The sequence below is a fragment of the Aristolochia californica genome, unplaced genomic scaffold (assembly GCF_029961685.1).
Source record: "Aristolochia californica isolate CCGP_79_NKW_82.1479 unplaced genomic scaffold, dmAriCali1.0.hap1 SCAF_9, whole genome shotgun sequence".
Classification (NCBI taxonomy): Eukaryota; Viridiplantae; Streptophyta; class Magnoliopsida; order Piperales; family Aristolochiaceae; genus Aristolochia; species Aristolochia californica.
The window spans coordinates 29,786,837-29,810,857 of record NW_027182290.1 but is presented as its reverse complement, the minus strand read 5'-3'; the positions used below and the strand labels follow the sequence as shown (position 1 = coordinate 29,810,857).

The 24,021-nt window shown below is 38.9% G+C and overlaps 3 protein-coding genes across 4 annotated transcripts; 1 reads left to right on the top strand and 2 right to left on the bottom strand.

Moving 5' to 3' along the window:
- The first annotated feature begins 3,209 nt into the window (after window positions 1–3,209).
- LOC137940510 (protein NUCLEAR FUSION DEFECTIVE 4) lies at window positions 3,210–10,061 on the top strand. The gene is made up of 3 exons (XM_068785616.1): window positions 3,210–3,737; window positions 7,982–8,874; window positions 9,134–10,061. The coding sequence occupies exons 1-3, from the start codon at window positions 3,414–3,416 to the stop codon at window positions 9,615–9,617; spliced, it is 1,701 nt and encodes a 566-aa protein (XP_068641717.1). The 5' UTR covers window positions 3,210–3,413; the 3' UTR covers window positions 9,618–10,061.
- A 30-nt stretch (window positions 10,062–10,091) lies between these two features.
- LOC137940511 (uncharacterized) lies at window positions 10,092–11,240 on the bottom strand. The gene has a single exon (XM_068785617.1). It carries the CDS (start codon window positions 11,135–11,137, stop codon window positions 10,574–10,576), a length of 564 nt encoding a protein of 187 aa, XP_068641718.1. The 5' UTR covers window positions 11,138–11,240; the 3' UTR covers window positions 10,092–10,573.
- Window positions 11,241–13,389: 2,149 nt separating this feature from the next.
- On the bottom strand, window positions 13,390–23,874 carry LOC137941169 (calcium uptake protein, mitochondrial-like). Of its 2 annotated transcripts, none has more exons than XM_068786462.1 (9): window positions 23,423–23,874; window positions 19,283–19,350; window positions 18,304–18,527; window positions 17,372–17,455; window positions 15,974–16,187; window positions 14,757–14,942; window positions 14,563–14,682; window positions 13,704–14,076; window positions 13,390–13,638 (listed from the first exon to the last, which is right to left on the bottom strand). In XM_068786462.1, exons 1-8 carry the CDS (start codon window positions 23,721–23,723, stop codon window positions 13,861–13,863), a joined length of 1,413 nt encoding a protein of 470 aa, XP_068642563.1. In that variant the 5' UTR covers window positions 23,724–23,874; the 3' UTR covers window positions 13,390–13,638; window positions 13,704–13,860. The 2 variants fall into 2 exon arrangements, with proteins under 2 accessions (XP_068642563.1, XP_068642564.1); XM_068786463.1 differs by having other exon boundaries at window positions 14,766–14,942.
- Between the last annotated feature and the right edge of the window lie 147 nt (window positions 23,875–24,021).

The following is a 24,021-nucleotide window of genomic DNA, read 5'->3' as shown; positions in this document are numbered from 1 at the left end:
TTACAACAAAAAAATTACAACGATAATTGGTTTTTTTGCTTCTTGACGAACTAGTCTTTTGCCTCTAATTTTGGTAATGGAAACCTAGTCTTCGAGCTTTTTCTATGGTGTGATATCCTTCACAGTGCTTGAAATAAAAAAAAATTCTTGGTCTTCAAAAAAATTTCATGTAGCACTCTCCATGACATAGATATTTTGGTCACATAAATTTTGATTACTACAATACATGGAATTCTCCATTATACATTATACTTCTTTTCAATTGATACAACACCCATACTTCAATTCCAGAAAAAGGGGTAACCAGTGCAGTACTCACAAATTCTTACATGTACTAAGAATATAAAGAAGACGTACATTAAAGTAATAGAGTAATAAAAGTAAATAGACTTAGTTCATCTTGTAAAATCCTTCATACTTCTCTTTCTATTCTTTCATTCAAATGGGAAGGTATCACAGTAATCCCAACTTGAAGCAATATATATATATATATATATATATATATATATATATATATATAATATTTATCTCCTCCATCAAAGTATCCAACTGACCTCATACGATTTCAAACAAAACGATGATAATAATCACTAAAATGGGTAATGTTTTTTACTCAAAGAACAACGTAAAAACCACATTACAGGTACAAATAAAAAAAATCTTAATGGACTTAAAAACATCTATATATAAAACAAAGAAACCAATCGAAGCAATGTACCTAAAGGTTGGCCCAAAGAGATAAACAAGAGGAAAAATAAATATGGTAAAAGAACTGTAAGTGATAAGCCACGGCAGAGCATCCCAAGTCCATCAACGGGGAGTGGTCATATTCCTCATCCTCTGATGTCATATCAGATTCAAGTAGCACCAAAGTTTCAACATTAGGAAGGGAGAAAAGTAGAATGATATTCTGAAGTTGCAATTAAGTGTGACAAAATAATGAGGTCCAAGACAGAGTGAATGGTAGGCAAGGTTCAGCAGGACCTATAGTGCTTGTGCAACGGGTCAGCTAGGCAAGACGAGGTGAATTGGTGGACTGGATCGACCTAGTTCATATCTACAGGTCAGAAAGCATTACTAGCTGTGGTGTGATCCCCAAGGATGGAGACCCACTCGAGTTCTTCAATATGTGGGTTGGGTTGACTCAAACCCAAGTGAGTCTATGGCTGGACTTGGGAGGGATAGGGCTGAGGACCCAGTTGAACATCTAGTTTACCAATATTACTACATGTAAATGGATAATCAAGAGGAATAGACAAAAAAACCTTTTACCCATATCCCTTATGTTTAAAAGCAAGTACTGAAGTAAAATATACCACCTCTTTTGCTTACTTTTTTAATGGAAATGCTACAGATGGACCAAAGTAGGTGCCGATACCAGTAAACTACGATGAAAGAAAAACTGTCAATTTACGATTCGCGGAAATTTTTGAATGCCTCGTTTGGTGGCGATTGCGGTTGCCCATCGAGCTTGGAGCATTGCTCCTCATTTCTAAATGACATACGAAGCTTCCTCTGGTTCGAGAAGCTTAGTATCTTCCTGCCATTGTCGTGGGTTCCACCTGATTCTTCTGTCTTGCCATTCTAGAAAGCAGACCGCTTGATCCCGTGCGAGTGAATTCCCACTAACATCCCTGGTTCTCCATCTCACTATAAAGAAACGTGATGGCAACCAACCAGAGTTGCCTAGCTAAGGCCTGAACCAGGAAGCTTTGTTTGTGGAAATGACAATAGAAATGGGCATAAGTGGAGGTGATCCGAGGAGTCCATGGTTGGGGCTGGGAGCTGCACTGTGGATTCAAATAGCTGCAGGAGGGCACTACACGTTTCCCCTTTTTTCTCCTTCTTTGAAATCGGTCATGGGTTATGACCAGCAGCAGTTAACCATTCTGGGCGTCGCAAACGACATTGGAGAGAACGTGGGAATTCTTCCTGGGATGGTTGGCGATAAATTTTCTCCTTGGGTCATGTTCTTTGTCGGCGGTCTCGCCTGCTTTCTGGGTTACGGCGTGGTTTGGCTCGCTGTGAGTGGCGCTGTTAAATCCATGCCTTACTGGCTGGTTAGTCTTTCTTCCCTTCCTCCAGTTTCATCCAGTCTATTGTTCTTCATGAATTTGGATTTACGCTTTAATACAATTTCATGCACTTCTTCTTTTTCTTATTTCTGGGGAATATATAATTTGAACACGAGAATTTCTTTCGTTTGATAAACGAGCAACTAGATCCATTATATATTTTTCGTAACTACTACAGCCACGGAATCACAGATAAGGAGGTGGTCACTGTCATTGGCTGTCGGTCGTCTTCTAGTTACAGAAACGAAACTTGGTTGGAATTTTCTACTGCCTTAGTCGGTTGGCTAGCATCGACTTACTTGCCGAAAATTTACAGAGGCAATGGCTGCCACCCGTGGTAGCTGAGGATTCAGATTTCAGTGTAGCTTCACTTTATTAAAACAATCAGAAACGATGCAATGGTCGGCAAAAGATTGAGTTTTCAAGTGAAGTCGTCCATTTGCCGCCTAACTTGAATGACGTTTTGTCGGGAAAACCTCTTCCAAATGAGGATTTGCGTTCGAGAATTGAGATGTAACGAGGAATGATGTTAACAGCTAAATATTCTCAGATTTCATGGATGGATTTCGTCATTACAAGGCAGAAACAACTTTAAAATGTCTCTCCCCTCCTGTCACTTCGCTTTATACCGACTGGTACTCCCATATTCCCCTACCCACATGAATTAGTAACCTGAGTTTCTCTGTTTTCTTCTTCTTCACATAAAAAAGAAAAAAAAAAAGCACTTTCCTGATTCCTCCGGCATTACATTTACAGTATTTATCTTTATCTCATCTTCTTTTGTGTACTGTTTTGACATTGAGGCAAAATATTTTTCCTGACTTAAAAAATCAACTTTTTTTACTACGAATGGCACAAATAAACTCCACAAATCTTGTCTAGAATTTGAACTTCTACCGATGTAACTCGTCCGTAGCTGCAGTCAAACAAGGCTTATACGTTTCAACAATAGAGCTTCACAGAAAGAAAGCAAGAGAGAAGGGAGAATTTAATGTGATTCTCAAAGGCAATTAAAGAGCCACTGGTTTTTTACAAGATGAAAACGAAATCTCTGTAAAGTTGAATACTACGACAGGGCTACAAGGCCCACTGCTAACGTTGCTTGCTTTGTTACCTTGAAACTGAGATCGACGTGTCCTCTTCTTCTAGGAATTCGGACGCTTGGTCTTTCAGACGAAGAAGACGCCAAATTTTCTTACACGAACGTTTTTTCGGCAGTTTGGTCCCTGGAAATACATTGAAATATTGGTTGCACGCTGGCGGCTCTTCTCATCTTGAACGAATCTCACTAAACCCCAGTATCTGAGAAGAGCTCTGGGACCGATTCTGCTTGTAGCAATGCCTGTGCTGAAAGCGGGGACTAGACCTCCGTGGGTTGGCCTCGGAGCCGCAGTTTGGGTCCAAATTGCTGCAGGAAGCCCCTATAATTTTCCTCTCTATTCCCATTCTCTAAAATCTGTTTTGGGTTACTCCCAACAGCAGTTAACGATCCTAGGAGTCGCTAACGATCTAGGCGAGAACGTGGGCCTACTTCCTGGGATTGTATGCAATAAACTGCCCCCATGGGTTATGCTTTTGATCGGAACACTTTCTTGCTTTCTTGGGTACGGGGTGCTCTGGCTCGCAGTTAGTCGGAATGTTGAATCTTTGCCTTACTGGCTGGTAGTTTCTGTACTCTTGTTTCGGATATTCTGCTTTTAGGAGCTATTTTATTGGATGATCGCGGTTGGCTATAAATACTTCTGGTTAAAATATTTTCAGCCGATTTGATAGGCTATGACTGTATTTCTCTTCTCCATACTCGATTCTTGCATAACTAGTTGATTGTTGTGTAGTGGTTGATTACGCACTATTGTGCTACACCTGGTTGAGCTCATGCTGCTATTTTTATTTTTATTTTCATTTTTTGCAGATTTGTTTGGATTCTATATTACAGAGTCTGTGATATTTCATGTGTGGCTTCCTGTCTACCATTTGGTAAACTGGCCATTTCAGCGTCTATTCATGGTTTATTCTGAATCATTCTGTAAATCTGAGCTTACTCTGTTCCGGATTTGATCTGTCCTTGATTTCTGGTTATGCTCCTACTTAAAGGACTCCTACTATTTCTGGTTATGCTCCTACTATTTTTGCGTCCGACACATTTGGCAATTCTGTTCTGCTTGCCGATTTTGGTGTGCTTCATGGGTTGCTTGACATGAAGCAGGGGGTGCGAGTCTGAGGAGTGTGAAGAATAGGGAAAATCTATTGATTGTTTTTCGGTCAGGTAGTTCAATGGAAAAGACAGCATCTTCATCATCATCTCTTTGTGATACTATTTCCCTCCTTAATTTTGCCTTCAATGCCCAATCTCTCCATCCAGTTTTCAATGTTGCCCACTGCATTAGCTCTTGAGCTGAGAGCTAATTGACAGTTTGGTCAGGACTTTCTACGTTTGTATATCAGTTGAGTTCGTATGGACTAAAACTTCCTTTTGGTCTGAACTTTCTACCTTTGTATGTCAGTTGAGCTTGTATGGGCTAAAACTTCATTCTGTTGTGCTCTTTGAGGATTCATCTGTTTCTATTACTTCTCTATACTATTATCCTGTGTTCTTTTGCCTGTGTGCTGTTTCTTTAGGTGAATATGCTTTACAATTTTAGATTTTAACCATTTGTGAATGATATCTTGTTTTTAACTTTAATTGCTTTCCCATACTGGATATATCTATTGGGGATAAATAGTTTCAGTTGAATGCTTGATCAATCCCCAGTAACTGAATGAGCAGTGACAGGGTCACCTTGCAAGTATTGTACAAAGGCTGAAGACTACTTTGATATAGTTTCACTGCTAGTATCTAGATTACCATCATGAAAGACAAACCTGAGTTGCTAATCCCGTCTAAAACCTTGAGTCAGGGTTTGTTGTTAGTATCTTTCATTAGTGGTGCATTAGTTTCACTCATTATTGTGAAGTTGGAGGTGAGCTGGTTTTGTAGGAGAGTTGTTTCAAAGTAAAAAATCACATAGAGTTTTTGGATGATTAGGGTTTAAGTCTTGTAAAATATGGACCAATATGCGGCCAGGTCATTGGCTTGTGCAAAGACTTGCCGGTCATTCTTTTTGTCTTTTGGCATTAATCTTGCTTTAAAAAAATATTAGTAAGGTTTTAAACTTCAAATTAGTTTAATCGGTTTGAAAAAATTATTGAATTCACCTGTTCTGTAAAGTTTGATGTTTAAAGGCTGGAGTTTCTGGGAGCTAATGTCTACTGGTGTTTTTACTGGGATTTCTGCTTGTGCAATATTCTAATATGGGTTTGAAACTTTACTCTTTAGTTTTGTCCACTTGAATCGTGCATTTAACATCACCTGCAAAGAAAAAGTAACCTTGAATATTCATACGTAGGACGGTGGATTGGTGGGGGCATGTTTACTCTAGAGCTGAAGATCATGAGGTCTTCTGTTCTTACTTTAAAGTTTACCTAGAGAAATTGCTTGATTGTATTCATGTCAACAGTTTCTGTAGGTTTATTTGAAGGGCAGAAAAGAAATTAGAATAGAGTTCATCTGGGCACATGTACTTAAATGTATTGTAGCTTGGAATGTATTTGAGAGGCAATTATGTCGTTGATATATGGGGAAATCTATCTTATTGAGTTCATTTGGTACATAATGAAGGATTCTCAATTTATCTGTGGTATGTGCCATCTTTTTGCTTGTGTTCAAGCTGATATTCTGGTTTCTTTTGTGGGTATGTGATTCTTGGTTTTTTTGCTTTCTTAATAATGGCAAATGGCAGATGAGAACACTGCCTTATTGACAAGCCTCAGGCCTTAGGCCTGGAATTACCTAACTTCCAAAATATTAACATAGATCGAAGACCAAATTTGGAAATTAGCATGTTATGATCATTCCTTCAGGATGTATAGTGATTATATAAAATCAAAGGATGATGCAAACAGAGGATTTAGCAGGCTATTGCTTATAAAACTTAGATATTTGTATTAAATTAGATCTTGTTGTGTTCTCCTAGCTTTTGTTGTGGTGTTGCAGATTTTGTAGTTTGAATCATCAACCCCCCCTCAACTCAAGATGTTTATGTTTTTGTGATTTTTTTTTTGTTTCTTCTTGATTTCCTATTTTTTATCCTTGATTTTCTCTTGGATACATTCAGGATTACTTATGAAAGTAAGGACTTGTCATTAGGTGAAAAATGTGTGGAGCTAAAATAGAGGTTGTTGTGATTTAAATCATTCCAGATAAGAATTGTGGAAGAAGCAGATCAGGTATCGGGCCTTAAGAGCTAACCATTCTAATGCCTGTTATAGGTGGTTGATTGATTGATGACATTTCTTAAGATGATCAAAGTAACCAAGAACCCCTGAGATCCCGTGTCTGGCGTTGAACCCTAGGCACAAACCTAACGAGTTAGGAGCTGTGACCCATGTAAGCAGGAAATTTAATCAGGTACCCTCCAAGCCGCCACTCAACGTTGAGTTTTGATCTAGCCCTGTTTAAGCCCAACCTTCCCAATTTGACACCATTGGCAAGGACATCCCCTTTGATATTGAATAACAAGTTTAATGTGTATGCAATAGTGTAGCTCCAATATGATTTCTTTTCCAACAAAAAGAAAAACATAAATCTCATATTTGTCAGAAACTTTGGAAGGTGTCAAAGCCATTTCAAGAAGACTCAGAGGGAACTTTTATGAATTTTTGTGGGAAATGTCTTCGAGTATGTTATAAACATGCCAAATTTTGCCCATGAAGTTTCTCCTAGTATTCTCATAAATTCCAACACAAATCTTTGTTAGAGCTTTAAATATTTTATTTATCTTGTCTTTTCATCAGATGCATTCTCTTCTTAACTTTTTCTTTTTGTTATTAGAAAGTATCTTTCTTGCTTTTAAATTGGTTCCCCCTCTATCTCACTTCCTAGAGTGGAAAATTTCAACCCAGTGCCTAAGTTTAAGTCTTAGTCATTTCCCAGGGAGGAATAAGGAATTCGACTTGCATATGAGTTCCTTGAGAGAAGAGAGAGAACCACATCTCATCTGTAGCAGTGCTTAGCTAATGAAAATCTTCCTCCTGGAAGTGATTGTTTTTATCTCCACAAACCTCCATAATTACTAAACAAAGCAGTTTATTTGGATTTTAATCCTTTTGCTCCCACTGCACATTGACTTTTTTGGCAGGAAACTCTTGGTGGACATGTATATCTGTTAGAGAAGCATCTCTGAAAGAAACGCTTGGCAATTGCCTCATTTTGATTGGCTATGCTTATAGGAAATTATTTGAAGGCCTGGCAAGGGTAGATTGGCCAGTCCAGGAAAGGGGCTTTCTGACCAGCTGGATAAACTGTTATCGATCTTTTCTAGAATTGAGAGGCAAAGTGGTTGGGATCGGGGGATGGCTCAGAAAAATAGTAGATCCACAAAGGAGGAAGGGATTGAGGGATGGCTCAGAAAAATGGTAGATCCACAAAGGAGGAAGGGAATGTGAACATTACCATCTGTGGACAGAACAAAAAGAACATGAAGAAGCTGGGAATCTATGTGTTGTTAGTACACAAACTTAACCCAAGGCTCCAATACCGAGGAAATAGTGATAAGAGCATACCATATTGTATTTGTTTTCTACTAAATTCATTATCACACAGTCACTAAACAAAATCTCTTGATGTGAGTCATTCATTTTAGGTTTATGCATGAGGTCATGTTTCGTGTTCAACAGTTTAAATTCTACTGCAACCTTTTTGTCTTTGAGCCTTACGTTTCTGGTTCTGCATGACACGTTTGATAGTATTAATTGATTGAACACTGCAGTAGCTCCAATGTGTCAGATATTTGTTTTTTTCCTTTTCATGTTTCAATTTTTTGTATTTCAGAAACAGGTACTTACTGTAATTTGCAATTATCTTGCAGTTATGGGTGGCCTTGGTTGTCGCCACTCATAGTAGTGCATGGCTTGGGACTGGCGTACTAGTGACCAATATGAGAAATTTCCCTCTGAGCAGAGGCACAGTTGCTGGCATTCTCAAAGGTTATGTTGGTCTTAGTGCTGCAGTATACACAGAGATCTATTCTGGAGTTCTAAGTAATTCATCATCAAATCTCCTGTTATTCTTGACTGTTGGGATCCCTGCCATATGTCTTGCTATGATGTACTTTGTTCGACCTTGCACCCCTGCTTCAGAAGAAGACTCATCTGAGAAGAATCATTTCTTGTTTACTCAAGTTGCCAGTATTTTCCTGGGTGCTTATCTTCTTATAACAACAATACTGGGTGATGTTCTTTCTGTTAGTTCAGCAGTTTCCTACACGTTTGTTGGTATCATGGTCCTTCTTCTCCTTGCCCCACTTGCAATCCCTATAAAAATGACAATTTTCCCACAAGCCAGAATGTCAGGGATGTTAAGCCAATCTCCTTCTACAGACCACCTGATTTCTGCGGAGCAAACCGATAAAACAGAGCCATTACTTAATGAATCTTCATCAACAGCAAATCTTGGGAACTTACAGAATGGGGAAGATGTGAGTATGCTTTTGGCTGAGGGTGAGGGTGCAATCAAGAAGAAACGGAGGCCTAGGCGAGGGGAGGATTTCAATTTCCGACAGGCTGTGGTGAAGGCTGATTTCTGGCTTCTGTTTTTGGTTTACTTTTTTGGAGTTGGTTCAGGAGTAACTGTTCTCAACAATTTGGCACAAATAGGAATTGCACTTGGTGTGAATGACACAACCATCTTATTGTCTATCTTCAGCTTTTGCAATTTTGTAGGCCGTCTCGGTGGGGGTGTCGTTTCTGAGTACTTTGTCAGGTTAACAGTTCTTCTTTTCTAGTATATATGGTCCTTCTGAAAAAAATTGAGTAGTTCAGTTTTTATGTGCCAACATCCAATTGAAGGTGCTGCACCTTAACATTTTTTTATCCTTTACTTGCATCAGAAAATGAAAGTTTAGGCTTCAAACTACTTCATATGTTACTATCCTCAATGCTGCTCTCTTCCATGGCAAGAGTCTGGAAGATCCTTTTTGTTACCCCAAGGTGCACTTACCATCATTATTTTTGTCTTACAGATCAAAGACAATTCCTCGAACAATTTGGATGACATGCACACAAGTCATAATGATTGTCTCCTACCTTCTATTTGCTTCAGCTCTTGACGGAACCCTCTACGCTTCAACAGCATTGCTTGGCATTTGTTATGGCGTTCAGTTCTCTATCATGGTCCCCACTGCCTCGGAGCTTTTTGGGCTGAAAAACTTCGGGATAATATACAATTTCATGTTACTAGGGAACCCGCTTGGTGCCTTTCTGTTCTCTGGTCTGCTTGCTGGTTACGTGTATGATAAGGAGGTAACAAAACAGTTTGGAGATATGATCGGCTCAAGTGTTTCGTGCTTGGGTCCCAATTGCTTCAGGCTCACATTTTATGTCCTCGCGGGAGTCTGTGCTCTGGGTTCTGTATTGAGCGCAATACTGACTTTGAGAATCAGACCTGTGTACCAGATGCTGTATGCTGGTGGCTCCTTTCGTCTTCCTCAAAGTTCCCTGCACTAACAAATATGAGCAGTCTATTGAACATTATCATTTTATGCTGCAAACTAGTAAACTGGAGCTTCGATTCTTTCATCAGCCTGTGCAGCGGTCCACTTGGGGATTCGCAGGTGGATGTGATGGAAGATTGCCTTCTAATCTGGGTTGTGTTTTGTTAAAGCTTAGGTAGTGATGGGAAACTTGAAGATCTTAAGAGAACCGTTGTAACATGAAGCCCTTTGTTATTTATTTGGGTCGATAAAACTCGGCTTTCAATCCTTCTAGACGTTGAAGCAGTGGATGCCTTTGATGGTGGCTATTATCTCATTGGGTTATGATTCTGAATATACTGGATCTTCCCCATTTTTTGTATGTGACTGAAAGCAAACTTAATGGGACTCTGAACGCAAACATGATTATGGATCGTCAGTTCGATGATCTCTATTACGTACTTCTGTTCTTTTACCAAATGCGTAAATCTGCCGGGGGCTCTCGATGGGCTAGTCGAAAATTCAGAATGGCACTCTTTTGAGTCACAGAACACACTTTTTCGGATTAAAAAGAAAAAATTACAGGAAAGAATCACAGACACAAACTACCGACAATCAAAACCAACCACTGTAGATGTTGGATCTCAACACTGTTTCTTGCTTCCTCTTACTAATAACAGGCATGCGCAACACGATCATTTCCATCACAACATATGCTTCTGTTCTTCATACACAAAAGCAAAGTGGACACTTTCATGGCAGACCTAAGGTGGGTGCTCTCATGATCTTGTTTCTAATTTAAAAAAAAAATAGCAGGGACGAACTAGAGAAAAGAAAAAGGAAAGAAGCACATCAGGTTTCAAGCAGAAATGATTAGTGGAAGAAAAACAGACCCAAAAAACAAGAACAGGATTCTTCTCTTACGCCTCCCCAGCCAAGATAGCTCAAAAAAGGGAAGGAATGACAAAAAGTGAGAAAAGCCGACAGAATTCAGGTGGGTTTCAGATCTTGAAAGAGAGAAGCCCACCGGATCTCCTCCCCGCCGGTTTTGGACAGATCAACTTCATCAGCAACGTCGTCGTGTTCGTTGTGTTGATGGTTACCATAAACCATGGGACTCCCACCATTAGCGACTCTAGCACTCCCATCAGTGATCATCAACCTCCCTTGCTTGACCCCCATTAACGTCCTATTCCTCTTCAACAAAACGCTCCTCCAGCGTCTCCCACGAATACTCTTCGTCGGCACGACGACAATCGCCGACTCCTCCCGATGAATCCAGGCGTGAAGATACTGCGCAATACACCTCTTAGTCTTCTTGATCACCGCCAACAGCCTCTTCACGGGAGGCGGCCCTCTACCCACCTCCTTCTTAGCGAGCTTCAGTATCTCCAACCTGTGTTTAGCGATAGAAATGCCCATGCTCTGGAGGAACTCGTGATTGAAGAAACCGATGTCTTCTTCCTCGAGCTCATTGTGCGCGAAGGCGAGGCCGTACTCGTAGATAAGCGACGGTTCGAGATTGGTCTTGGAGAGCCAGGAAAACCAGTCCATGGACTCAACGAAGGGAGAAGGACCGTCAGTGAAGAAGAAAAAGAAAACGGAGCTCGTCCTCAAAAGTAGTTGGACAGTAGATTTTTCTGGCTTCGCTTCTCCTTTTGAACAATGGGAGAGGGTTGAAGGTGATGAAAGGAGGGACCCATGAAGATAAGCCCGTGAGAAGAGGAAACTAATGGAGCAGCGTCTCAGTTTGCTAATGCCGCCCCTTCACGTGTTTGTTAGAGATTGGACGATGATGGAAAGCGGGCCCCGTCATGAAGGACTAAACAGGTGGGCCCCCGCTACGTTGTCCGTGTGGGTCTCTGTCCGAGCTTAACCTATCACCATTCCTTGGACGTTTAGCATAAGACGCACAGGAGAATCAATCCTTTAGGGTACGTTTGGAACCATAGAAAAAAAAAAAAAAATAGAATTTAACTAATATTATTCTAAAAAATAGTTAATAATTATTTATTTATACTAAATATTTTTAAAATAATAATAATTAAATTCTCATTTTTTCTATATATTTAAAGATTATTATAAAGAAACATTTAAATTTAAATTAACCCAATAATTAAAGGCTTAAAAATCAAATCTTCTCACACGCATCTCATTTTAGTATGCCTCTCGCCGGACATCCGCGGTGAGCCCCTCTCACATGGCAAACATACCAAGAGATTGAGCCGAGATACCCCTTCAGCCACAATCACGGCACATAGCGAGGGGGGATTGGACACAAGCCCAGTAGGGCCCACTTAATAAATGACACGGGCCGCTCTCTCACTTTAAAACACGCCATCCTTAAAAGGGCAGACAGACCAGGACTTAATTTTAGGGTCAAGGCCCACTTGGGTCCCAGCACCTATGAACTGACATGTGATGAAGATGGTCAAATCTGGCCGTTGATTTATTGTAATCGAGCCAAGTCAATGGGGACCTGTGGTTCTTCGGCTTCACGGGACTGCGACTTGTCCATTAACGACCCAATTGTTTTTCCCGGGAGAAGGTTGCCGCCATTATTGAAAATCCGTTTGGGGAAGAAGATTCGGTCCAATACAGCGACGGTGAGCGTCTCTCAACTCAACCCATCTCTGTTCATCATGTCATATAATAATACCTAATCCGCATTATAAATCATCATTTGTTTCATCAACCAAATTGGGATCAGAAACTTGCAGTTGAAGAATTTCAGACTCTCGCTCTCAATGTCTTCAACTACCCGATTTTTTAACGATAAAAGCAAGAAAGATATCTTCTGATTGCATCAATCAATTACGTTTCAGATTTTGTTTGGCCCCTCTGAAAACATCTATTTATGGCTCTCTGGTTAACAACAGTTGAATCTCTTCTCCGCGACGACACGGCATCTTCCGTTCTTCCCAAATAAGCAGTCTTTTTCTACAGTCAGTTTCATGCTTTTATTTTTTCAACATGCAGACAAAACTCATAGCGACGATATCTACCATTTTCGATCCTTCGCAATCAGTCCCCACTCTGAGAGCTAGATACGCAAGAGTCTTATGATGAATTAAGAAGGTGATGCCCAACTTGTGGGCAATATCGTTCGTTAATCAGTAGACTGGCAAAAGACAACTAGAAAATAGGCTATTGCTTCAGATTCTGGCCACCCTCTGCCATCATGATGCCATTACTGGACAAGTGAATTATATGTAATCGGTGGCCCGGCCTGAACCTCCTTAAACCTCCTTAATAAGCCATTACCACATCAAGAAAAACTCCAACTGTCACCCATCTCATGAACAAAGAGTAACCAAAAGGGATGATTTGCCCACGATTTAAACAAACTATTAGGGCCTGTTAGAACAGCCATGAACAGCCATAGGGATAATGAAAATCATTTCACTGTCACTTGAAAAATAATTTAGTACATGCACACCATGGAAAATGAAAATGAATTCAGCCCCTCTTGCCGTCTCAGCTCCTCTCTTTCTTCCCCCTCTGCTATAAAATTATTTAAAAAACGAAACCGTTCTGATCAACTGCTTTTTATTGATTGTTCACAAAAAAAACATTGTGGAGTACCTAATCAATACTATCCAAAAGACCGGCCTGTTAAGAACAGAAAATATAGGTACTTAACCCAGGACCATAACAAGCACAGGAAATGGTTTACCTTTCAACCATTAGAAAATAACCCATAAAGTTATTATGATATAGCTGGAGGAGAAACCAGAAGAGAAATACCAGTTTACTCAAATGTTCCAACTTTATTTATTTTGAATACATATTAGCAACATAAAGAAACTACTAAGTAAAAAACCTAAATTTAGACGCAAAAAGTATGCAATAACAAAGGAACATGGATTACTAGTAGTATACACTGACGATCCAACTTTATATTGGATACATATTAGACAAAAATAAAGACACGCAATTGAGAAAAAATCTAAAATATATACAACTGAATCTACCAGCTGCTGTACTCTTTGGAATCTACGGTTAGTCAGTCACCTTCATGGCCACTACCTTTTCCTTGCTCCACAATCGAAGAACTGCACATCAAAATACACTATTAATACCAAAACTACCACAGTCCGATATGAAGTTTAAACATTACCTGCTTTACATCTTTGATGGAGCTTCTGAAATGATCGATCAAAAAGGATACCTAAGCCAGCGTTGAAAACATTGACCCCCGTCCCTAAAACTGTACAACATCCATGCACTCATTCCCAATATATACACAAACGCTGGGCCATGGATGAGAAGTCCTATTAATAAAGCATCTGAGGAATAGAGCATGATTTTGCACAATTCAACCAGCATGAGAAAACAGCAGCAAAACCACTCCCTACAGGGTGTGCCATATCCCTCTGACGTTTCTGCAGAACATGCAGGAACTCTTCTGAACTAATACTTCCATCATTGTTAGAATCAAAGACATGGAACACGACGTCAACCACATTATCGGTCAGGACAATCCCGCAGACCTAGCATCAACAGAGCAGGCAGTTAGATTGTAACTTACAAGACAAGGAACCAATTAATATGACAGCTGCATGTTGCATTCTTCAAGCTTCCCACTCCACAGCTCACAAGTGGCAGGTGACCTGTGATTGGGATAATTTCATGGAGAAAGAACTTCAATGCACATGACCAATGGTTAAGAGCGATGGGAAGAGGGAATGAAGGTTTCTAATTGCAGATTTTCTATTAGCAGCGTCTCATACAACATGAGTAGGCAGCTTATATACTCTGGACCGGGAGAAAACAGCAAGATGGTCTAACATGAGTAGGCAGTATGTATTCTCTTGACCAGGAGAAAACACCAAGATGGTCCACCAGAAGCCTGACCCCCATCTCACCAAAAAGTCTAGGACGTGTCCAAGAAGTTGAGAGGCTTAAAAAAATGAAGCGGGGTGAGTAAACTTAACATTCTGCCAACAGATATAAAAGCCTCTAAAACTACAGCATACATGGGATACAGCACGACGGAAGTCCTCCTTCGTCAGCAATCCATTAACTTTGCCATAACCAAATATAGCTAGAGCCAATGGTTTTAATCTTTTCCTCAACTCTGCAAAGGCCTTGAACTCCTATATTGCCAATAAAGAACACAGACAAATTAGTAACTAGAAAGCCCACAGGAATGAAGAAAGAAATGTGGTACCTGTCTGACCTCAAAGGTGATTTGCACTTCTCGGAAATGCGGATCAGCAGGCAGTTCATCTACCCGATCAAGAAACCTGTTGATGTGGTTCATATCAGCAGAAGCAACCATTGACAGTGCGAAGTCCTTGGCTGATATTGTTCCACGTGATTTATAGTCATAATGACTAAACTCCAAGCGCAAAATCTATCAAAATCAAAGAGATGATGATCCAACAATCACAACATAAAAGAAGACAACCATCTAAAGACAAGAAAGAGCCTCTTGTAAATGAAAGAGACAGAGTACGTGATCAAATAGGGGAAGACAAGTAATGACAGCACATCGAAAGACCAATGGTAACTACAGAAAATGAGACATAAGACATCCATGACAAGTGTTGCAGTTTCCAGGTAAAATGATGATCATCATCCTAATAAAAAGTAACTATTATGGAAAAAATTGTAGGAATTTTTGCATTATTTTGAGTGCTTTTCACTAACTTGTTTACTGAAAAAGTGAAACTATTTAAAAACATATGGTTTGGCATGAATGCAAATTTCACTAAAATTGGCATCTTATACCCATAAAGCACAAAGTGGTCCACACAGGCCAAAAATAATAAAGAGCACTTAAAATCGAAGACCTGGTTTTTAGAATCAATACTTTTACTTGAATGCTGTCAATGTTCAAAAAATGCTTTTCAGACAATAAATTTGGTCCATTTCATGGCAAACCCATATTAGCATGACAAATTTGAAATCCTCCTGGAAGCAAGATCAACAATGTTATTTGACATGTCAGGATGTCAGCACAAAACATCATCCTCTCTTCTCCAAGTGTTTGGCTTCAGCTTTCTGAGCCAGCACAAACAGGACCTACAGATCATCGCAACCAAAAAGGGACCCCAAACTTAGCAAGTGATCACTGGGGCTTTTGCTAGTGATATGGGGGCTATGCTGTTCAATTCCTAAGGAAAAAAAAGAAGGTACAACCTTATATACTGCAATCCACCACAGATCAATCAAACCACATATTTGTTTAAAATGCAGGCGCAGCCATCATCCACAGCTCATATACAAGTGGCAAATATCACTCATCCAACTATAAAGGATCACAAAATATGGACCAAGGATGTATTCACTACTTAAAACTAACAGGATGAGATGTCAGACGCTAGCCACAAAAGATACCCCAATAGGGCTACACAAATCAAATTCAAAGCAAAGAAAACATACTTCATTGTGCAAATCTTTCAGAAATTGAACAAATTTCTCATGCTGGAGGTTTCCATCGCCATCTTTTCCAAAGAAGTACTCTAGTAGACCCCCACTCTCAACAGATTTTTGTACTTTTAAACCATGACGCTTTCCATTCTTATGACGAGCTCCTTGCCTATTAAAAGACCGCATCAAGGCCATCACCTTCTTAAACTCCTCTAGTGCTATCTTCCTGGAAAAAAAATATAATTGATCAAACCTACTATCTAAATTGGGAAACAATATCAATTTTCTTTTTGTTTTTTTTAAAAGTGATATCAAACATTTCTCACAAGGCAAAGAGAGAAGAATGAACTCAACAAGGTATGGCAAATATAATATCAATTGATGGAGCCTTGTTTGGGCATCAAAGCTATATTCATGGCTTATGATACAAATGAAACATCAAAAGATACTACTACTATTTCATTATTTCATTTTGTACACATTGAGTGTATTATCGGTTCTATTTTGGTAGCAAATACTAAAAATGAAACAGTTGAAAAACAAGAACAGGGGCATTTTGGTCATTTCACTTTGTCGTTATTTATATTTCTTGATGTAATCTTGTTCTACATGTCAAACTATGTCTACCAACCAAATTTCATGTAAAGAGGACACGTAGAATAGGAGATATAGATAATTAGGGTTTTCACTTAAAGTAGGGGCAATGAAAATTGTACTCAACCTTCTCAACCCTAAGTTATAAATAGAGGCTGGGGGGCGTGCATGTCACCCATCTCAAGTCTCTTTCTCAATTTTTCTCTTCTCCACTTTCTCTCCCTCTCATTCTTTCTTTCTTATTTTTTTCAGAAACATCAAAAGACACTGCTACAATTTCATTATTTCATTTTGTGTACAATGAGTGTATTATCAGTTCTACTTTGGCAGCAAATACTACAAGGCTTTGTTTTTCCCAACCACCTCTAAAGGAACCTCAGCTTGACATCATAACATTAACAATGAAGAGAGCCACAGCACGATTCTGCTCTATCTTGAGCCAACTCTACTCTAGAGACACAAACAAAAGGTACTCACCTGCAAGATTTTGACACCAATACCTCCCACTAAGAAACACACAATATGGCCTCTGAGCAAACAACGAACCAAGCCATATACAATATCTATGTAGGATTGTTTTTATCTGTTCTTCTTTTACACAGTTTGCAGCTACTTCACAAACCCAAAATTCAATTTAAAATAATGAGCAAAGACTAAAAGAAAAGAAAGGCTAGTCCAAAAACATTGACTTTGAAATGACATGGTACCAACTTTTATTTTTTTTTACGAAAACATAGTTCCAACATTAATGGAGACTACATTCATGTTTGGCAAAACAACTAATGAGATTTATGTCAGAAAGCAGGTTATACATACCCATTGTGGTCAAGGTCAAACATCTTAAATGCCACGGAGAAGCTTGTCTCAGGGATGCTAAGAAGGGTGACAAAAAAAATGTACCTGTTGCAGAGTATGAAATCAGACCCAGGACATTAAGCATGATCACCAATATGGATCAGAGTGCAACCATATCATAGTAGGTTATGATCAATGAAACTAGATTAAGGATGAAATCTTGACAGTAGACAAAGAAAATGGTAAAAGGTAGTGGCTAAAAAAGTGTATATATTTGGGCCATGGATAATCAATTCAAGGCCGGTTCAACTGGTTCAACCAGAATTTCACCCTACACATCATAGCTAATCTACTCAATTGAGCTTCAACAAGAGAAGTTATTATCATAATCTTCAAGTATGTACAAACAGATGTAGGTGAAGTAGTGAAAATAAAGAACCTCTGAATGGTGCCAACTTGTTCAAAGATTCTGTATACTACAGAAAATGTTATGTAGAATTTTTTTAAATTTGCCATGGTAACCAAACTAAAAAAAACATATTATTAAGAGGTATCATCACTGATGAATTCCAGGTCAGCATCCAAGAACAGAAAACATAAAGACAGAGTTGAGGGCCCTTCAGCAGGGGCTGAAGTTCTATGTTGAGAGGTTTTCCAGCCCTCTAATGGTCGAGGGATACAGTGTAGTGGTTATTTCTTGGGCTTGAATAAATTGCAATATCCAAAACCTTAGATGGCAGCATGTTCTCAGAGTTACCAATGGATGAGTGAATAGGTTAGCAAGGAAGGGAGTTACTCGCTAGCAGCTTGCTTTGGGCAACTCCCTCCCACTGTGACATTCTTCAATTTTTTTTCCTTTTTCTTCTTTGTCTTTTGCTTTGTGTTGTATTGAATGAGTAACTATTTCCCCTTCCTTACTTTTCAATTAAAAAAAAAAGCAATTTGATGCTTACTCAGGGAAAGATATAAGTCCATCATTGTTGGTATCAAAAAGCATAAAAAAACTTGATGGAGCACAGTTCAAATCTCCAGGACGCCGCTCCCCCCTCAGGTATCCCTCCCTAACAATGTTTGATTCAGAAGGAGGGAACACAGGAACAATTGCACGCATCAAGTCTGCTGGTGTCATAAACACCTCTCCATCTGAAGCCCGGTGAGATGCAAAGTATTCAAAAACCTGGAAGCAAACAATGTCACCAAGAGATTTTCCAAAAAAGATGCAGAGTCACCCAAACCAGATCCTTTAAAAAAAAAAAAAAAAAAAAAAACCAAACCAAAACACATCCTTATTAACAGAAACAATAACGAAAAAAATAAATTGAATTCGCTTCAAGGACAAAAGAGAAAAAGATACAAACAAAAAGACTATACACACAAGTGAACATCTCCTACACCTCATTCAATTTTACTAACACAATATGCACAATGTCTTTTAGTTGAAATTGATCCAATAGCTAATAACCCATTTCACTGGAGTTGAAAAGGAGACAGGAGAAGGTAGTAGTGACAGTAATAGTAATAGGAAAAACAACAGCAGCAACTATTACTACAATAAAACTGGTAATAGTACGAAAACAAAAATAACATTATGATAGCAATAGTAGTAAGTTAATAAAAATAATAATATTATTAATAGTAGAAGAAGAGTTTACCATGTGCACAACCTGTGTATGTTAATTAGTTCATGAATTCACCATGGCCCAGTCAGTGTGAAGAGATAGAGTAGATTTTTGTTTTCTTGGTGAGGGGAATAAGGGGAATGGGGGGAAGTTAATACATTAGATATTTCACATCAGAAAATGACTGATGGGATGGGTATATGAACATGGGCATTTCAACATCACTTCTTGCAAAATAGCAACAATGTCATGTTTTGGCAATAGATCCTTCAAATTTATTGAATCTGACTTTTGAAGGATTTTCAATGAGTACCTTTTCAGGAGAACTTTGTGTCCTAATCCGTTTCTCATAGTTGAAGAAAACCCTTCTCCTATATGAATCTGCACAAGGACAAACAATGCTAATGGATAAAGACCGTTTGGCAATAATACTGAAAATTGATTTTGATTTATTTAAGTGGTTGGACCAAATAATTAGGTGAATCTTCATAAAATCATATTTTTGTATGAAAATACACAATTTTTCTTCCCACAGCTGACATGTGAGAGAAATGCTCATATATTTTTATACGAGAACATGAAAATATATATTCAAAATCAGCATGTGAAAAAACTGAAAGACAGAAATAGATTTCATGTAACAAATGTGGCCTTCGCATGAAAATAAATGGAATATAAGATTTTCTAATTCTAGAAATTTATGTACCCTTATAAAATGGAGGTGTTTTTATGTGATGAATCAGTGATGCCATACACATGCCACATGAGAAGCACAAGACCTTTAACATCTCTTTAGCAGTTCCTACAAAGGACTAATCCAGTACAACACCAAAAAAATGGCTTCAGTGTATTTTTACACTCAGGGAAACAAGAATGTAGTTTTCGGTTGAATCATACCAAAATCTGAAGTTGAAGCTCACTGTAGCTGACCTAGTTAAGATCCCTCCCACCCAGTCTATCTTTAGACAGAGGGAAACATCCACCCTATCATTTTCCTCCATACAAGACTCATAAATGTGGGTTGTTGTGTGCAGCATATATGCATATCTATGAATATAGTTAATTGTTCTCAATGAATATAAGAAAAGCAGTGTCACCTACTTTAAATAAAAAAAAAAAAAACTGATGTGGTACTGTTCCACTACCATGCAAATGATATGTCTGGCCTTCTGGACGTGCACCCAAAAGGTTATACTCTTGTTGCATATCTAAAATGAATTTCTTTTGAGATAGAACAATACCTTCTAGCTTCAAACAACCTCAATACCAAGTAAATATTTCAGCTGTCTTAAATCTTTCGTCTAAAATGTTTTTGCCAGTTACTATTTTACTTGTTCAATTACTTTAGAATCACTCCTTAACAACGCAATGTCATCCACATATACAAAAACAACAACTCCAAATTGTCTTCTCAACACAAACATGGAATGATCACAATAGATTCTCAATAACTACTACACTAGAATTTTCAAACCACGCATGGGGACTGTCTCAGGCCGTAAATAGTCTTCTACAATTTGAACACCTTCCTAGTCTCCCCCTAAACAACATAACCAGGAAGTTGCTCCATAGACACCTTCTCCAACAAATCACCATAAATAAATGCATTTTTTATATCCAACTAATGTAAGGCTCATCTTTAATGTACCGCCACAAAAATCAAAATTTTGACAGAGGTAAGATGAGCGACTAGGGAAAACGTCTCAAATACATCAATACCATAGGTCTGGGTGTAGCCTTGGCCACTAATCGAAATTTCTACCTTTCAATACTGCCATTTGTTTTGTACTTAATGGTATACACCCATCAGCATCCTACATTAGCAATACCCATAGGTGGCTCACAAAGTGTCTAAAAACCAAGGCCTCCATCTCTAATTGATAGTTCGTTTCCACTTAGGCAATGCTAAGACATCCTACACTATATGAGGGATAGAAGAAGTGGACAAGGACAATACAAAAGATTTATAGGATGGTGAAAGAAAATCAAAGGACACATATTGAGATACTGGAGGAGAAGTACATGACCTTTTTCCTCTTTGGAGTTCAATGGGTAAGTTGAACTAGATTGTTTAGAATCAGATGAAGAATCCAATGGTTGGACTTGGGAAGGAGGCTTTTATTAATGTACACGACATCATTGATACAGCTGCAGTGGCTTCGAAGATGAGGATAGTGAATGAGTGGGTGTAGTACCTGCACTAGAACCATCCATAACAGCTACAGAACATAGATTTTGGACCACTAAACTTTCTTCAACACGGTTCAATGTAAGTGACGGAGACATACAAGATGATGAAAAATAGAGTGACATATCATTTCAAAAAAAAAAAAAAAAAAGGGTGACATAGATTTTAGACCACTCAACTTTCTTCAATAGGGTTCAATGTAAGTTGTGGAGACTTACAAGATGATGAAAAATAGGGTGCACTATAAAAAAAAATTAACATCAACAAACATATAAGTTTTTTTTGTAAGAGGATTGTAGCACTTGAAATAATATAGTGCGGACAACCCCAAGTAAACGCCCTATTATTTTGTTCAGTAACCCCATGTTGTTGAGGGATATATGCACATAAAGTTTAATGTATAATATGATGCAATTCACAAAAAGAGTTATCTATACGGAAGATGTGAATAGGATTCCCAAATTGGGTTTTTATTTCATAGAAAAACTTTGTAAATATATCAAAGACTTCCTAATTTCCCTTGAAAGAGGTATACTCAAGTTACTCTACGAAATTATCTTTTAGAATTATCTATAAAAGATACAAAGTATTTGAAACCAGAAATACTTGGCCTCCACATGGACTATATGTGGGCAAATCTAACATATCTGTGGACGCTACGGAATCAATGATCCATGAGGGACTAGAGGATACATATAGAGCAATCATACCTGAGTTTGCTATGGTGGCACTCCAATAGAAGAAGATTCGATGTCCTAGGTTGCGGGGGATGATGACATGAGTGTCAATTGGCTTAACCATTGAAGTAACTACTGAGTTTCTCCTCGAGTTTCATTATTTCTCACCTTCAGTTAAACTAGAGTTTGCACATGTTGGTTTCCCAAATTTATCACAGCACTTGTCTAAGAAGTGATTATTTCTTCCACAAATTTATCACCTCAATCACTACATCCACGACCACGACTTGAACTATCTCAACCATGACCTCTTCCACCCCCTCCACATCCTCTGAGGGCTGTTTAATCTAGTGAGAGTAGAGTTGAGATTAAGAGCTGAAGCTTCATTTAATTTAGTTTCCTTCTCACCTTTATTCGCTACTGCACTTTCAGCCTGAATCACATGATCAAATGCTTTTTCGAGAGTGATTATCTCATCATCAACTACAGTCCAAGCCCTTCAAAGAAACGTGCTACTTGAATCTGATTATTGTCTTTCTAGAGCTAATATGCATTTTTAGTAAAAGGGTGAAAAACACTAATTTCCTACAAGACACTGCGCATCTCAGTACCGTAATCTGTAGTAGAACAATTACCCCGTCGCATGTTGAAATACATGGCATACAAAGGACGTGAGCTAAGAATGATTAATTTCCTTCTTTATTTTCTTCGGATGATTCTTCATGCACTTTAAGCTTCGTAAAAAATATTATATTTAATTCCACATACAAATCTAAAATTTGCTGGAACGTGCCTACAAGCTTCCAAGCTAGATATTAGGCTTACCAAGCCCATTGAAAATCATTCTGGGATCTCCTTCTACTACAAGAAGTCCAGAGAATATATTCTTGAATAGCTGGACACTCAGATGAACTGATGCCGATTCTCTTTTTGCCATTCAAAGCATCTGTTTTTCATGCATACACACACACATGCACACCTATGATACCCCAAAATACCCAAAAGAATGAACCAGAAATGTAACATTACGAAACCTCCTAATGTGGCCATTGAGTTAAAACCTCAATCCACATGTGGATGCAGAATATAAAGTACGAACCCCACCTACAGAACTAAAAAGTCATAGAATGGTCACTGCTTCCTAGTTATAAAGGTTTGCCTCTGCAAACTGCTGATATGGGTTTCCGAAGAAGCTCCAAATTTTTAATCTAATGAAACATGGAATGGAAACTCCCAGCCAAATGGAGCAAATGCAGAGGAAAGCTCATTTTAAGAGCATCTCAACGATAAGAGTTTCACCTTTGAGTGGATTTGACCAAAACGGACATCAATTCTGCAACATTCTTATAAGAAGACTGCCAAGGCAATCTTAAAGAAAGCAAATAAATAAATAAAAAATCATTTATATAAGCAGTACGCATGAAGCTAATCATATGTCTAGAAAGGATATCCAAGATTTCCCTGGGAATTTTGCATTTTCCGGAGTCACCATTTAAGAAGAAAAGTGTAACTTGCTTGTGAAACGATTCTGAAAGTAACATGTAATCAAAGAGAGGCAGAAATGGCGAGAAGAAGGATATCAACTTACCCGCAAAAAGATATCTCGTCTTCTTTGCTTCTTGCTTGGGCTGAATAGCTTCGACGACCTCCACGGAATCAGCGAATGTGGAGGAAGACGAGGCCCACAAGCAAACTCCTACACCGGAGGCCACGACCACTCCGGAAAGAGCTCTGAGAAGCAACCGCCCTTTAGTCGAATCTTCGCACTGAGTGGGTTCTTCGAAGAGCGAGGAAGAAGAGGATCTGGGCAGGTTCGAGAAAAGGCGAATGTGAGAGTTCCGGGCGAGAGACGACGAGGATCTCTTCAGGGACGACAGCAAGGCGCACATGTTGTGGGTTCCCGGCAAACAGAGAGCGAGAGGCAGAGGAAGGATAAATGGAGGAGGACGGGAAGTTAGGAAGATTTGACCGAAACAAAAAGGATCGGGATCTGGAGATCGTTCTGGTATTTAGAGAAAAACGGGGGAAGGCAGAATACTCGCTAACAGACACCGGATTAGTATATCCAATCTTCCCCTCCTATTTACCGTCTCGAAGACAAAATAGACAGTTGGGATGATTGGAGTAGCCTGATCGAGAAACCAAAGATCCATAGATCCAGATTACAAGTGGCTCACACGGTTTTGG

Coding starts and splice junctions, on each gene's coding strand:
- LOC137940510 (XM_068785616.1), top strand. CDS start 3,414: ATGCCTGTGCTGAAAGCGGGGACTAGACCTCCGTGGGTTGGCCTCGGA. Junction 3,738..7,981: donor AATCTTTGCCTTACTGGCTG/GTAGTTTCTGTA, acceptor ATTATCTTGCAG/TTATGGGTGGCCTTGGTTGT. Junction 8,875..9,133: donor GTTTCTGAGTACTTTGTCAG/GTTAACAGTTCT, acceptor TTTGTCTTACAG/ATCAAAGACAATTCCTCGAA.
- LOC137940511 (XM_068785617.1), bottom strand. CDS start 11,137: ATGGACTGGTTTTCCTGGCTCTCCAAGACCAATCTCGAACCGTCGCTT.
- LOC137941169 (XM_068786462.1), bottom strand. CDS start 23,723: ATGTGCGCCTTGCTGTCGTCCCTGAAGAGATCCTCGTCGTCTCTCGCC. Junction 18,528..19,282: donor CACAAAGTTCTCCTGAAAAG/GTACTCATTGAA, acceptor GTTTGCTTCCAG/GTTTTTGAATACTTTGCATC. Junction 17,456..18,303: donor GGACTTATATCTTTCCCTGA/GTAAGCATCAAA, acceptor ACTCTGCAACAG/GTACATTTTTTTTGTCACCC.